At 45.8% G+C, this 16,808-nt stretch overlaps 1 protein-coding gene across 2 annotated transcripts in view; it reads right to left on the reverse strand.

Moving 5' to 3' along the window:
- Positions 1 to 614: 614 nt before the first annotated feature.
- Positions 615 to 16,808, reverse strand: part of KCNK10 (potassium two pore domain channel subfamily K member 10) — a 144,580-nt gene continuing 128,386 nt past the window's right edge. For both annotated transcript variants that reach the window (XM_004262311.3, XM_049705280.1), the window contains exons 5-7: positions 11,908 to 12,094; positions 7,575 to 7,717; positions 615 to 5,732 (exon numbers count right to left, since the gene is read on the reverse strand). In XM_004262311.3, coding sequence (XP_004262359.1) covers positions 5,112 to 5,732; positions 7,575 to 7,717; positions 11,908 to 12,094 — 951 coding nt within the window. In that variant the 3' untranslated portion in view covers positions 615 to 5,111. The remainder of the gene's footprint in view (positions 5,733 to 7,574; positions 7,718 to 11,907; positions 12,095 to 16,808) is intronic.

The following is a 16,808-nucleotide window of genomic DNA, read 5'->3' on the forward strand; positions in this document are numbered from 1 at the left end:
CCCGGTTGTCCTGGACAGCGCAAGACCGCTGTAGAGATGGAGTGGGAATGCTGTCAAGGAGTTTTTTGGTTTTTTCGTAATGCACAGGGAACTATTTGAGATTTTTCACTTAAGAACTGAGAACAGAAAGATTCCAAATCTCTTAGGCACCTGTGAAAACGATCACGTTCGGTAAAATCAGAGACACCTCTTATTTCTCCTCATTGCCACTGCACCGATGTCACATGACTTGGGGACCGCCCTGGGAGGACTGAGGTTTCCATGGCCTGTGGGTGGGGTGGTGAAGTAAGTACAAAGCAGCTGGTTCCTCATGCAAGGACAGAGGCTGGGACTTTATTTACAGCCCTGGAATCAGCATGCTATTCCAGTGTTTCCATACGCAGAATTCACAGCACCCACAAAGCCAAATTAAAGTCACCTGTGTTTCACAGAGTTGCCATCTGTATTTTCCAAGGCCATTACTAGCTTTTACACTCTACCACCAAGAGTTCCCTCTGCTCACGCAGCCACTGTCTGCACACAGTTGCATCATAACTGTGAGAAAGTATATCAGCCTCCCCCCTTAAGACATCAGCAGGATGCAGGAAGCAGAGACATGAAATGCAGGACTGGCTTTTCTTATGTTTTTTTTTTTTTTAGAGAGCCTCTGCATGTTTGTTTGTTTTCCTATGCCTTTCCTATGGTTCAGAAACCACAGTACACATTGGAATGGTCGACATTCTTACCCAATATAGTGAGTAAAAATCTGCCCTACCCAAATTCTGGCCACATTCTCACTAACCCCCAAAACTAAGCATACAAATATATGAGCAGCATCGACAATCGACTCAGCCTCAAAGCATCATCTCAGAGGGAGGCGAGGGTGGTTTGCTAACATCTAGTACAACTAGGACTTTCAACATGGAACAGTCCTCACAGAACCCAAAGGAGCCATTTCCTCTGTGTGTGTGTGTGTGTGTGTGTGTGTGTGTGTGTGTGTGTGTGTGTAGGCGTCTGAGTAAGAAACGTCTGTCTATAGTATATGAATTCATAAAGTAATCAAAGGTAAACTTTACTACAACTGACTGCAAATAAAAACAGCTTAAAATTCTTCAGTCTTAACACCATGCAAAAAATGCCCACATGGCATGAGTCCCCTAGGTGACAGTGTGCTTGTAAGGTGACAGAGTGAGTCTACACAGGGCACGGACCTCATGTGGATACCAGGCTCCCAAATACATCTGGTCTCCATCAATCACCAAGAAAACAAATCCCAGAGGGCAAGAGACTAAGCTCTCATCTTCGCCTAAAATGAGTGGGGCCCGTTAGTCAGTGTTTACAAACCCAGGTAGTAATGTTCTTAATCAATGTAATTAACTCATGGACCAGGGAGTGTTTGGTCAGAGAACTGCAGAACTAAAAGGGACCTTAACGCTTAGCTGTGTTCCACTCCCTTGATGTGCTGATGAGGTAACAGAGATATAGGCAAGGGGCCTGAGGGGCCCAAGATAACAGTCTGGGACTGGGGAGCACAGACAAACAGTCCCAGTCACCTTAGCTGTAGGTCGGGGACACCTGTACCTACACACACGTAAGGCCCTTCCCCAAAAGTGATAAAGTCCTAGAGTCACTATTGGATTAGGACTGAGTGTTGAGCTGAAGTCTCTCCAAATTGTCCCTTGGTTCTCACCATCCATGTGGAGGAGAAATTCAATACCCAATTACCAGGAGAAACAAGGGACACTGCGCACTGAAGTTACTGCCCCTGTGCTCTATCCATGTGCAAAATCAAAACGTTTTCCCCAGGTTGACGGTGGGGTGGGGAATGCAGGTTGGAAGGACGGGGCTGTGCCGATGCGTATGTAGAATTTGTAGCAGCTTTGCCTTATCCACGCAAATTCTACGTGTTACTTGGTCCCATCTTAAAAAGGTAACTTTCAAGCAACTCCAAAACAACTGGCCTCCCCCCAAATCTTAGCTTGTACACACGAAGTGAAGTCTCAGCTTCTCCTCTGGTGAGTACGTTATAGCTTGTCAAACACTCTGTCCACAGAGCTAATGGGTCAATCTCCACAAAGGGTGGGCTCTTCTTCGACTTTATTCATCAGGGCCTCGGCCCCATCTGTACTTGCGGAACTCCCAGGCAAGGGCTATTTTCGATCCCTCCATATTACTGGGATCTGACTCATCTGGACGAGCATTTACACACACACCAACGCCTGTTCTGTTTGGTAAAGTGTGCAGCTTAGAGCTTTGAATTGTTTTATTCCAGCTGTAGGCCGAGTTCCTGCAGGATAAGCAAGTAAAGTGCAAAAGCGTGCTTTCAAAGGGCATTTTTAACAATACAGAAAGGATGCCACCTAGAGCATTCCCAAAACTAAAACCAAAATAATGTCCAATCAGCGTCTGCAAGGGCAACTCGTTAGGCCATGTTTACACAAAGACCTCATACTGTCTTGGCAGTAAAGATCTTCTCCCCACCTCTGTATGCTGTGTCCTTGAAACTAGAAAGACACACATTCACACACACACACACACACAAACACATGCTCACTCACACTCACAAGGGTGCATGACACGGACGCTGTAGCAAAGTCAAAAGCAGACTTTGGTCAGATAGACTTTGAATACCAGCTCCACCACCTTCTTGCTGTGCGATCTTAGGTAAGTTACTCACTTAGCTTCCCTGAGCCTCTGTGTCTTCAACTGTATAATGGGTTTCCAAACACTTTCCAGAGAGTATTGCTGGGAGGTTTCAGTGAGCCCATGCCCATAAAGTACCTCATCTAGAACCTGGCCCATGGAAGCCACTGGATACAAGACAGGGAAGCCGCTTGGCTAGATCTGCCTATAGGGTCTAGAATTTTAACCCACTATTATAAAGAAGGTACCAAGTAACAGAGGGTGGAAACCCAAATGAATGAGATCCTTGGACAGTTTAATCAGGAAGCTTTTAACTTGACAGAATAAGAAAAGTCCCAGTTATCTACCAATTTCTTAAAACACATTTTATGTCAGGCTGGAATGATTCCCATAGGAAGAACCAACACCCACACCCGCATATACATTGTTTTCCAAGTGTCTATTTATTACTATGTGGACACAGGATGTCACCAGTGAGCCACAGCCCCGTGGAGGCGTTAACCGAAACCGACCTCGGACAGGAGGGGTCTCATCAAACTTGATTCTTATTTGGCTCCTTTCCAAAAGCAATGCCAAAACTTTAAGTAGAGCCTAAAATTGGGGGGCGGGGGCCGGAAGGCTACATGTGCTCTAGACAAGGGAGAGCTGTGCATTTGGGGGAAATGGGCAGGAAGAGGTCTGCCATGGTTCCAGTAGTCAAGGATGTGGTGGGTATAATTTTCCATGAAAGCCCAGAAAGCATTAGATGGTTTCTGGAAGTCTCTGCTGGTCCTGTGATCTTGTGATAAATCTCCTCTCTGTATTAGTTATGTGACATCTGCAAACAGTGGCACCGAGCCTGGGAGGTCCATAACCAGCAACTTCCCAGTGTTGCCAGGTCCAAATGCTTAAGTGTGTGGCACAAATAACTAAGTTTGAACCCGCATAACGGCCAGCCAACTCTGAAAAAGGCTGAGGCGCACACAGGATGGTTGGCCTAGTACGTGTTTTTCCCTTTCTGATAAAAATTCACTTAGAATCTTCCTCTCCAAACCTATGACTAGCCACTCCCCCCTTTCCTTCACTGGATGTTGTAACCTCATGGAACAATCATAATTATCACCACTTGTTGGTTACTCTTTGCCTAGAAACAATCAATCCCAGTGGTGTTCCAATTTTAGTGACTAGCAGGTGTGAGGAGAGAAAGGAGCAAAGGAAAATAAGTGATGCTTTCGGAATAAAGGAACACCCACACAGGAAAGTGAAATCTTTCAAATACTTCTTTTAAGTATTATTTTTTTTAAATGGCAATAATGGCACTTAAGCTGCAAGCAATGAAAACAATTCAATCTCCTTGTACAAGGGTTGGTTGAGGGATTAATTTTCCTTTTGTTTGCAGATAGCAAGATTGGGCCTCGGGTCACTATGTCTACCCTAAGACACCCAAAGGGACAAGAAGCCCTGAGATGGAATGATGCCATGGTCCTCCTTGGTGTGTCTCAGACATGCAGGATGTCTATAAAAATTTAGGATCAGCTAGACAGAACAGCAAGCCACCGGCATCGTGCAAGGCAATAGTTTTGGTATTTTTCCCCCTCTTATCAAAACAAATTGTAACAGAAGTTCCACTGGAAAAGTGAACATGAACATTTCAAAAGCCAGTTTATTTTCACCGTTGCACCCACTGAGGAAAATGCATGATTTTTGCCTGTAACCATGCAGCGGCTGAGGCTGGGTTTTCACCAATGCTTGCAAGTTCTTTGGGACTACCTGCCCCTGTGAGAAAGACAAAATTCAGTAGGCTTCTGCCATTGGTTAAGGTAATATCCACAGTGTGATATGTTTGTGATTTTTTTTTCTTTTGTAATGAGGAAAGCAATTGCACCTTTTAATATGTGCGCTCTGATCTGCTTCCAACAAATTCCAGGTGCTCTCCGGTCCCAAGGACATTCATTTGGAGCTTAGAAAGGCTAGGTATGCACTGAACCGTTTGTATCAAAATTGGAGCTCAGAGCAACATTCTGAAATGTCCACTCTAACCCAAGTTACAAGTACCACTTCACCCCCCAATCCAGTCCCCTTCTGTGTGCGCACATATCACTAACGGTAGGTTCAGGAAATGACTCCATTTAAAAGACACACCTGTTCCTTTCAGACGGCTGGTCTAAGGAATAGCTGCCCTTTTCTACCCGCCAGAGCGGGGCGGCGCTTCACTGGGGCACAGCATCGCCTGGACGTGCCCTTGACCTCTGCGGCCGTGACCTCCTATGCCTGCGAAGGCTCCCTGGGTGTCCTGCGGTCGAGATGGAAAGTGAAGTCCTTGTTCTTTGATTCCTTTGGGCAGAGCAAGCTTTCTCAGTCGTTTATGGCACAGTGAAATATATTCTTCGATGCTATGTAATTTCGGACTAACGAGAAGTCTTGTTTAAGGCACGTGTCTCAGGGTGAATTAAAAAACAAACAAACAAACAAAACCCACAACGCTGGGTCAAGTCCAATGTCCTTACCGTTTAGTTTCTGCCTTCAAGTAACGCGTTGTTCTCGCGCTCCTGGTCTTTGGTGTCCGTGGGGGCCACGCCATTCTCCATCTCGGCCTGCGGCTGGATGCAGTCAGTCAACACGGCCGTGCTCGAGTGGTCCGGGTTACACACCTTTTCCGCCTCCTCCTCTCTCTTCTCCTCATCCAGGGAGTAATTCCGGAAGGTCCTGTAGATCTTCTGAACATCCTCGGGCAAGGTCTTTCTGATGTCCTTGTTCTTCCTCTTGGTGAGCCTGGAGGCGGACCCTAACTTGTTGATTATGTTGTCCTCAGAGGCTCCCTGCCCGTGTTTGTTGAGCTGCTCGGAGCCCTGCAGGCGCAGGTTGTTGGGCCGGTTGTTGATGCTGTCCTGGGACGAGGCCTTGAAGCGGCCCGCGTCCAGCGCGGCGAAGACGGAGCGCTTCTCGGGGGAGAGCATGTCGAGCGAGTGTGCCCTCTGGTCCAGGCCCAGGCGCCGGCGCTCCATGCTGCGGAGGGTGGCCGCCCGCTGCAGCTTGTCGTGGATCTCCACGCTCAGCCGCCGCCGCGTCTCCCGGAACTCCGCCGTCACGTTGGCCTTCCACTCGGCCGCGTGCGCCTTGATTTCACCCACCTGGCGGAGAGACGGGAAAACAGCCACGCGCTGAGGCATCCTCCTCCGCCTCGGCGTTCCGCCCCAGGCGCGCAGCCCTCGGGTGTCCCCGCGGGAAGGAGGCCGCGGCGGGCCCCCCAGCATCGCCCAGCGGGAGGGCCGGGATGCTACCTCTGCCCTCGCCCTTCCTGCCGCCTAGACACCCACCTCCGAATGGCTCGGGTCTAACGTGGCTCGGGAAGGCACACCTGCTGGGGAACCCGATGGAAGCTTGAGATCTGGAGACCGTGACTGAAGGAGGAGAGGCGTTTGGCATTCTGGGGCAGAGATCAATGTTTGGAGTCGGACAGGCCCGAGTTCCCGTTGTTTCCGCCCCCTTTTTAATCGTCTGGCCTCGTTCCTCCAGCATAACTCCCGGGCGGTCGTGCCTAGCTCACGGGGTTTTTCCTGTTACGTGAGGCAGGCATGCATCTAGCACGTTCAGCAGACACAAAGCAGGTGTTCAGCAGGTCCTCTGCCCTTCCCTGTCCCTCCAAGATCCATCTCTATCTGGGAAAGGTGACCCACCTGTCCCAGTTAGCCTGGGAATGTCACGCTTTTAAAAGGGAAAGTCCTCAGTCCTGGGCACACTGGTCAAGGTGATCACCCTATATCTGGGCCGTGCTATGGCCTTGTGCTAACCCTGGTTTAAGAAGACCCTCCAGGGCACATGGTAACCACACTTCCAGGGTCAAGGTGCAGGAAGGGGGCGTGTTCTGCCAAAGCCCACAGAACACACTTCCTTAGAGTGAAGTTTTGCATGAGGATCAATCCCAAATCTCTGGGCTCTTTTTCAGCAGGGCTATTAGTTAAAGTCTCATGCTTTCCTGTACAGATGAGTAACTCGGACTTTTGGATTGAGGAACGTCAGTATTTATGTTGTGGCTTTCTCTTTCGTTATAGCTGATTTTCAGCAGGCCAGTTAGCTATATGGGGACTCGGACTGGAGAGTGCATTGACATGGCTTATGCAAGCCAGGAAAATTAAAGCATTGCCCCCAGGAGTGATCTGGGAGACGTCTCCATTCAACAACGCTCTCCTGGGGCCTTCCACATCAAATGACCGCGTTCTGGGAAGGGAACAGTCACCCTTAAAGAGGCTGCCCCTCTTTGTGTTTCTTTGGGTTTTATCTCCTTTCCTTTCTTTAGCACATTCCTTCTCTTTACTTTGCCCTCCCTCTTTCTTATTTCTTTTCCTCTCTTTCCAGATGAACTACGTGGACATTTTTTTAAAAAAACAAAATCTACCTTTCCTCCTTATGCCTTCCTTTTCTTGCCTCTGTGTAAGTTTCCATGCACATTTATTTGAGGAAGGAAAGACTGTGTGCCCCTGGCTACAGAGATATACTTGTTTCTACAGATCTGATAACCAAGAGGGGCCATAAGTGAAAGGGACCCCTTGAGTTCACTTCCCCACGGCCAGCCACAGTTCAATAACTTCAGTCTCATATGGAATTGAGAAAAATTCACATATTTGCTGATTGGGGACAACTGCACACCTCCCTCAAATGTAATCTACCTCTGCTATGTTTGTTTGTTTTTCTTTTCATTTCTTTTTTTAAGAATAAGTTGTTGTTTACTAGTCTTTCCAGGAGCTGTGGGCTGGTGGGTCATCAGATTCTCGCACCTGCCAAAAAAGGATCCAGAAATAACTGCTATTCCATTTAGCCTGGCGTTTAAAACAATTCAAGGATTCAAAACGAGGAAACCTAGAAGCCCTCCGTTTAGTAGGACACAGTCTAGCCCATAGAATAGAGATAGGTAATTCTTAACACGAGCCTATCTGATCTCAGGAACATTCATAGAATCTGGAAAGGGGTCCTACCTCTTCTTTTGTCTTTTTGGACAGAACCCGTAGCCAATCTCCGATCATACTGAGGACAGCTGCAAAGTAGGCAAGGCCAACAAGGATCCAAAACCACACTAGGGGCTTATACCACTCCCGGTAATTGATGCCAGCGTTTCCCCCTGAAAACAACCAAATGTTACTTTAACCAGGATCTAGCATATAGTCTTCGCAGAGCAAACATATCCCAGTCTGTGTAGCAGAAATGTCGTCCATCACCATCTAACAGCTACTAGGCTTGCTGTAATCCATAATGTGACATCGGCGGGATGGCCAGGAAAAGACGTGTCTCTTCCCTAAAGTAGCCTGACCTGTGGCTTAACTTCCTCTGAATCTTGACCGCTCACCATAATACCCGTAACAAAAAATATTCAGTGGCCAACTTGATCCACCTAGTCTAAACCTGAGCTTGACGATGAATGCCTTGAATTAGAGGACAACAGAGCAGGCCCAGTTTTTAAGTTTTTCTTAAATTGCCTTAACTTTAATAAAAATAAAATATCATTAAATAATCCCGGATGGTTGGGAACTCTTGGGACCATGTCCTTCTTAAGCGCACATGCATGAACCAAGAGATGAGTAGATGCACGGAAGTAATATTAGACTTAATGGTATTCCCGAGACTCGGACCCAAGCAATAGTGCTCACCAAGGGATGGTGTTCACATGATGCTAATCCGTAGGGTCAGTTAGACTGAGCAATTAGAATCACCGTGCTAGAAAGAAGAGGGACCTTCAAGGCCAGCTAGTTCAACCCCTTTACAAATAGGGATTACAGTAAAAATCCATCAGACCAAATTGACTAGCTGCCTGACTGCATTGACTGCTGTCCCACTGAAAGGAGCAGTCATTATTCCAAGTAATTAGCCTATTTATTCTAGGCCTCCTACAGGCACTGCCTAAGGTAGCCGTGCAAAAGAGATTCCAAGCCCAGCACCCTCTCCTAAAGAAGTAAGGACGCTCCACGAAATAACTCACAGCCTTGCTCTCACTCTGTGGGATGTCGTTGCCCCCTGAAGCAGGCAGGTGGCCATTTCTAAGACAAGCAACTTGAACCATGGATTGGTAATTATGGTACCACACGGTGAGTGATCACTGGACTTTCCCACTGGGGCATGTTTGTAACCTCATCTAGCATCCTTGAATCCATACTGAGCTCTTATGGTATCAAGAATACCTCCCAAAGGCAGCTGGGCAGGGACTGTGGCTTGCGGCTCTTTTCGGGGTGACCAAACCCACTTTGCAACGCCGCCCCACGAGGTTTCCATAGCCACAGCCACTTCTTAAAATTAGAATTCCAAATTTTGCTAAAGGGCTCTGTGGTTAAACCCCCCTCGGTTTGGTGTAGCTGCCTTGTTTTGCCCTTTCAGGCAACTCTCCCCGCTCAGCTTTCTCTAGGATACAGTTGGAGTTTCAGCAACATTACGTGGGTTTCGAGGTTCATTTCATCTCTGCGCTAGGCTAGAGAGCTCTGCAGCTTTCTCCTTGGAGCTATCTAAAAATAAATATTTACCTTCACAAGTCACCATCACCCAAAAAAGACTGTCACTAGGGCGCGCTAGCGAACAAGGCTGCCTGTTCCTTTATCAGCGGCTAGCCTGGAATGCAGAACTCAGTATGTGCTCCCAGTCAGGGTCCAAAATGCTTGTAATGTTGTTAGACTGTCCTAAAGTGAGTCAGCTACAAAATAAACCAGCACTTGATCCTGCATGGTGACTGATGTTCTGACTGATATTTCTGAATTGATGCCCCGTCAAATCACAGCAACCATCAACTCTTGTTAATGTATCTTTTAAAATGACGGGCATCCTTCCCTTTTGCTCTTAAAAGTATTGCCAAAAGGTTGTGACATACTTCCGGTGTTCTAAGGCATGCATTCTTCAGATTGGCCTATGTTAGCCCTGGAAACTGCAGTTTAGAAGGGCCTGGTCCAATTGCAGTCAGCACCGTGAATTATAGAAGACCCGAGTCTGCGGAGACTTCAGGACAAAGGAAATATGGCTGTGTAATCTGCGGTGAGTAAGGGAGTTAAAACAGTGCTATACAGGGGACCCTGATCAATATTCTGTAATAACCTAAGTGGGAAAAGAATTTGAAAAAGAACAGATACATGTATACGTATAACTGAATCACTTTGCTGTACACCTAAAACTAACACAACATTGTTAATCAACTCTGCCCCAATATAAAATAAAAAGTAAAAGAAAAAAAGAAGAAAGGTACTCTGTGGGACACATATTTACATGTACAACCACCGTTATCAAAAACCCATGGGGAAAACACGTCCATTTTCTCTCACTCAGTTACAACAAAAACAGACTTTAAAACATTCTAACAATTCTATGTGTTTTTCTGTAGATTTGCCCATTTGCTCCATTAAAATCTTCCATTGTTAAAGATCATTAAGAAAAACAGTGCTAGTGGCAGTCACAACCTTACCAGGTAAGTAAACATCAGCTCAAGTGCTGGTGTGTGCTACTGTAGTCACAGCCCATGGTGGCTCATAAGGATAAATAATACATTTAAATCACAAGTAATTTTTTAAACCTCATACTCCCAAGGCTGTGCTATTTGTGCCCCAGATTAACAGGTTGACAGATGGAACTGAGCGCTTGGTTAGAAAGCAGGGTTTACCATAAATGCCCTCCAGAAGACAGTCCTCCAGACAGGCCAGTGTTAGCACAAGGGGCCTCTGCAGCACAACAGAGTGCAAATGATGCTCTGGGGAGCTTAAAGATGCTGGTGAAGGGCTTCCCTGGTGGCGCAGTGCTTGGGAGTCCGCCTGCCGATGCAGGGGACGCGGGTTCGTGCCCCGGTCCGGGAGGATCCCACATGTCGCGGAGCGGCTGGGCCCGTGAGCCATGGCCGCTGAGCCTGCGCGTCCGGAGCCTGTGCTCCACAACGGGAGGGGCCACAACAGTGAGAGGCCCGCGTACCACCAAAAAAAAAAAAAAAAAGATGCTGGTGAAATAGCTCTAAACTGCAGCTGCCGTTACATGTGTTTACCTGGGACTGGTACCTCAGCTGAGTTTTCCCACAGTGCAGCTATGCGTGATGTTAAGGAATTAACCAGACAGTTGTTCCTCTTACTTTCCTCATTTCTCTGTGTGGTGTCTTTTCAGGCCTCTCACCAAATGGCATCAAGTGACCTCTTGCCCAAGCTGAGGATCTGCACAATGGTTGAGCACTGTGCATAAGGAAAGACTGGTGGGGTCCCAGGCCTCGGGCTCTTTGTCAACAATTTTTAATCACTTTGACTTTGCAGTTCTTAGTCCTTAGCCAATAAAAAGGAAGAAAAAGTTAAAACTGCTATTTCTACAAAGTGGACTTCAGTCTTCCTCTTCCCAGTTGGAATAGCTACAAAATCACTCCAGAATTAACCTGGAGACACCCATGCACCTGCTGACCAGCCTTCACACCCTCTCCAGAATTTGCTGTTTTCCAGATTCTGGGAGAGGAGATCCCTGTCCTCTATAAATGTATAACTTATGATAGAGTTGCTTGGTCAGAGTGTTCACTTCTTGAAGTAGAAAATGACCGACTCTCTGACCACCTAGACCTATTCCATTAGGAAAGAGAAGGATGGCCTCCTCCTTCTATTCCTGCCTTCCTACCACGCTCAGAAAGTGGTCCACGTAAGATGTCAGATCTCATCTCAATTTTCAAGCTCCCAGTCCCTAGATGCATTTGATGGTGGTTTTCTTTTGCTTCCTTAAGCACAGTTCATTGGCATTTATTTTTACAATGAAGGCTATTTCTCCCATATACATTCATGCAGAAGCCATTATAATATTATATTCCCTTGGGGCAGTTTTCAGCTCCTGGTAGGTCACCTGAGTCTTAAGTCTTGCATCCGGACATGCCCAGGACAACTTCTGCAGGGACAGTGGCTCTCACCTCAGCATCAGGCAGCTTAATCTGCAGATCACCGCAGACTATACTCTATGCTAATTTCTCCAGAGTTTCATATTTGCCACTTGCTAATATAGCCTTTATCAATTGATTCAAGCAGCCTTAATACAATTCAGAAGTCCAAAATCCAATGAGAAATTCATTTCACTCATAACTCATATGGTGATAAGGACACTCTGCAACCTGTGGAGGGAGAGGCTGGCTTCCTTTCAAGGCAGCAGCCCGCTGCTGTCTACATCGCATAGGACCATGGGCTTGAAACAAGCCTGGGCACAGCAGCAGTGATGCTGAGCCTTTTTCATTTGCTTCTCCCACATCTTTTCTCATGGTTTGGAAAAGCACTGCCGGCAGAATATTTTCCCCACCAGGGCCCTGGTAACTGGGATGCCCAGGGTGCTTACCTGCCACAAAATCACCAAAGCCAACCGTGGTGAGAGTGACCACCACAAAGTAAATGGACTCCAGGGCCGTCCACCCCTCAATGTATTTGAAAATGACAGCAGGGATTGTCACAAACACAACACAGCCGGCCAAGATGAACAGGATGGTCGAGATGACCCGGATCTTGGTCTGACTCACTTGCTTTTTCTAAAGAACAGCAAAAGAGAAAGAAGGAGAGGCAAGTCAGCTCCATCACCCTGGATTCGGAAGACAGAGGTAGAGAAAAAAACATCAGTGGCTTTGAACCTCTCTTTGGTCACGGCCAGCTTTGTGAGAATCTGATGAAAGCTGTGGACCCTCTCCTAGAGAAATGCACATTCAGAAGTTTTCAGGGGGTCTAGGGGTCCTTGGGCAAGAAACCCCACTTAGCTTGGGGTTTAGCCAAAGAATCATGCCCATGGAGTCCAGAGACAGACTGAAGGCACACTGGTGTCCCACTGAATGGCACTCAAGACAACACTGGCATGGCAACTAAACTGAATAATTTACAGACTGTCATCAGGGGACCCTAGCACCATTACTCAACCAAAGCCACATGCTATCATAAATATATATTTAACACCAGAGTGCCTGGACCTTTGTACATTGCTTAGATTGAGTTTCTGCAAAAGTACACATTTACGTCATGGAAATCCTCACCATGTGATCTATTTTCTAGTTATTGCCTTCCGGTAACTTAGCAGAGAACCTCCAGAGTACAGAGAGAAATTTGCATTCATACACCTCATTTTACAGATGCAGAAAGAAGCCAACAAGGGTAAGGAACTTGCATAAAATGTTGCTAATTAGGGGCAGAGCCAAGATGCGAATTCTGGCATGATCTCAGTCCAGTGCGCAGCGATGGAAACCGACTTTCAAGTTACTCAAGGATTCACCAATTCAAAGTTGCCAGAGTGCTCCTCCAAGGACAGAAACCAGACTAACCTCCGTGAAGAATAGGCCTTCCTGTTTCCCCTCTCGGAAGGAAGACTGAGAATAAAAACTTGTCACCGAGGGCTTCCCTGGTGGCGCAGTGGTTGAGAGTCCGCCTGCCGATGCAGGGGACCCGGGTTCGTGCCCCGGTCCAGGAAGATCCCACATGCCGCAGAGCAGCTGGGCCCGTGAGCCATGGCCGCTGAGCCTGCGCATCCGGAGCCTGGGCTCCACAACGGGAGAGGCCACAACAGTGAGAGGCCCGCGTACCGCAAAAAAAAAAAAAAAAAAAAAAAAAACTTGTCACTGAGCAACCTTGTCAGTGTCTAGGAATTCCTAAACTTTCATCACAGCAGGGTCACGTCAGCCAGGTTTCCCAGGACAGAAATAGTCAAGAGAGATTCTTCTACGATCAACCACTCGGCTTGACCAGGAAACGCTAGCCAAGGCAATGACTAGGTCTCCAAGATAGGAAGGTTGATGATGATTCTGTTTCCCTTCCTCTCATTCGCCTCTTCCTCCTTGACTTACGGAGACAAACATCAGTACCACCTCTTCCCTGGAAAACGCCAAGGGACAAAAGAGCTGGAAAAGGAGTGGAGAGGCTGCTCTTCTCTGTAATCAAGCCTCAAAACCATCCGTCCCACCTGCCTGGGGTCCTGAGTCCCAGGTATGTTCAATACGGCAGAATGGAATGGGCAGGTAAATGATAGGAAGAGTGGAGAATATTTATTTGCACAAATCTCAATCAGCATTATTTACACTCCAGTTCCTGGATCAGTATATTCCCCTAAATATTTGTAGGAAAAGCTAAAGACATACAATCCTTTATAAAAAGGAGTCAAGTTCTCTAACTCCTAAAAGAGTACTCAGTATATAAAGTGGGAACAGGAAAAAATAAATTGATCCAAGCTTTTATATAGTTCCCTCCCCATCTCCTCAGAAAAGCCATCAGAAAAAAAAAAAGATAATTTATTGATATTTTTGAAACTGCATATGAAAATACCATTTTTCCACAAATGAAAGTACTGTGACAAGATAAATTACTTGAGAACCACAAGGAATGTTTTACCCATTTCATGAATTTCCAAATAGGATATTATAGAACTTTGAGGGGGCAGTTAAGGCCCCTCTGAGAATCCAGAAAATTAGTTATTATTAGCCTAGTTTTGTTTGTAAACATGTACAAAACTCCAAAGCCCAAAAGGAGATTTTTACCATAGATCATTCAGTTAATCTAATTGCCGGCAATGGGAACATCATTTTCCCCCTCAGTAAATCGTCTCCTCAAATGCATAATGAAATTAAAGTGAATTAAATGTTTGTGAGACACTAGTTAAGTCAGAAATTAGGATGCGAATGCAACTGCAATCCAAATGAGGTTGAGATTGGCAAAAGAGAGCAGCACGTACGGAGGAAGCTGGAGACATTCCCAGGCTCCAGGAGGTGGGCAGAAGGGAAGATGGCACTGGACAGCATTTGTCTTGTAGAGGAGAGGAAGGTGTGTAACAAAGGCTAGATGGTGGAGTCTTAATTGCATTATCTGTTGGAGAGTTTATCTGCAAGGTAAACGTTTCACCACTGCTCACTGCCCAAGCCAACCAACATGTCCCTGGGCTGCTTCCTCCAGACATCCTAGGGTGATGCTCAGAGAATCCTTGGAGAATTTAGTCATCGGAGTATTTTAGGGACTTACGAAATCAAGTGTCTTGCATGCATGTGTGTGTGTAGGTGTATGAAATTGCGTATACCCATACTTCACCATATAAGGAAGAGATATGGGTGTAAGATTTTGGCAATATCTGTTATTCTGAATACTCATGTTTTTGCTGCCCTCTAGACACTTAAAAAAAAAAGAACAGTTGCCTTAATTGAACATTTTAAACTGTAGCTTCCAAGCTGGAACCACAAACACGTCATCCAGTGATCTCTGGGCTTCTTATCCTCATTAGCTCTGCACCCATTCACTACTATGGTAAAATGGTGTTTAAGAACTTGGCGTCTAGGGGCAGCCTGCTTGAGACACATCCCATCCCCGCTGCTAAATGACTGAGTGACCTTGGGCAAGTTTCTCAATTTTTCTGGCATCAGTTTCTTCCTCTAAAAATGGAGGTAAGAAGATCCACCTCATAGGATTGTCTGGAAGATTAAATAAGTGTGTAAAGGCTCAGCACAGTGCCTGCTAAATGCTTGATGACTGTTAGCAATCATTTTTGATGTAAAAGTTCAAGGCTTTCCTTAAATGTGGGCATTCCCGGATTTAATGTTGCCCTTTGCTATTGAGGAAATGTTCCCTCACATCTGGCTTAAGATAATCTTTGTTTAACTTCAGGTGGTCACTGCTGGTTTTCCCTTCCTGGATACATTATCTCCTATAATTACCTCCTTTTCAATAAGAAAAAAGTCCTCATTCTCCCTTGGTTCTTTTGTGCTGACTCTGGACTGAGCTCTCAGACAGTCTCAGCTCACAATCTTGGAAGCTTTTTTATTTGCCTTTTAATTAATTTCCCCCAAGTTTTTCATCATCCTTCTGAAACTGACAAGAATTGCCGTTAATGGTTGCGGTGTCAGGAACCAGCTGCAGAGGGTCCCTGAAAGGCACAGCCTTTGGGTTCCTTGAACTGCCCCCCTAACTCCCCCACCACTTAGGGAGTCAAGCTGTGTTTCCATGGTGGGGTTGCTAGGCAAAATCCCATTGCTTATTTACCAGTAGGCAGAGCAGCTAGCAAAAAGCTTTGTGAGAGCCCAGATCTGACTGAGCTAATGTGTTTTTAGGCTAACAAAATTGTTATCTGGGAAGAGATGGTTTGATACAATATTTGGGCAGAAGTGATAGAATAGTTGTATATATCTGTCCAAATCTTGTTTTCACACTTTTTGGATTAGAATAGATGATGTGGGTTTTCCTTCTCCTTATGCAGATGGTATCATGCAATACTATTTCCCACGTCCGACTGGCACTAACTGTAGGAATTTTTGAGGAACTCAAACCACACCTCCTGTACAGTTCTTTTAGTTGTCAAAATTATGTGCAATTGTTCCAAAGAGCAAAATACATTTCATAAATAGGAGGCAGGGGAGCCAGCTCTAAGAGCTCTCCTTTGAGAGAGGAGGCGTGTGCTGACCATTCGGGTAGTGTTTACTTGTTTCAGACCTCAGAGGGCTAAGCCACACATCCAATTCTCATCAAGGATAGTGGTCTTTCCCTGTCTGTTTACTTCCACAATCTTATGTTAGAGAACAAGTATATTTCTATTCATTTGTGGGCTATTTCTTTTTCGATTTTTTACCCCTCTCTAATATCTATTCTTCTTTTCACTTTTATGAGATGTCTTAGAATTCTGAGGTTAGCAATCCAGATTGTTGTGTATGGCTGAGAAACTGTTTATTTGCTGTGAGTTTTAGCCAAGACATTGGGGATTTTATTCAATAATAAAGACACCGTCATAAAAACCCTAGGACAGGAGCTAGACATGCAGAGCTCTAGTTTATGGTTCAGTTTTGTTTTGTTGAAATGCAAACACATCACCATGGTAATACAACTGAACTGAGAATGAGTTCTCAAAATGGAAAGATAATAGGAGCTGCCTCACAAAAGAGTTGACTTTATTTTCTGATACTATTATGCTTTTCACAAAGATTTCTTTTTTAAAAGTCCAATTCTAACGAGTGGTTTCAACATCACCACGAATAGCCGTGTAGTACCAGCAATTCTATGAACTGTGAGGAGAGCTGTTAAACACCATTTGCCTATAATCTCCATGGCAGAGAAACTATAAACACACATTAGTAAGAATTGTGCAGTAAAATCTCTGTGGAGCCTACTGAAAATGTCCTACTCAAAAGCAGGATAGTATCTATACCAAAAAAAAAAAAAAAAGAAAAAGAAAGAAAAGTTATATCTGACTCTGAGCCACGTTGCAGCATCCAACAGATTTTTGGCCAGTTC

Source organism: Orcinus orca, chromosome 2, assembly GCF_937001465.1.
Source record: "Orcinus orca chromosome 2, mOrcOrc1.1, whole genome shotgun sequence".
In the NCBI taxonomy this organism is placed as follows: Eukaryota; Metazoa; Chordata; class Mammalia; order Artiodactyla; family Delphinidae; genus Orcinus; species Orcinus orca.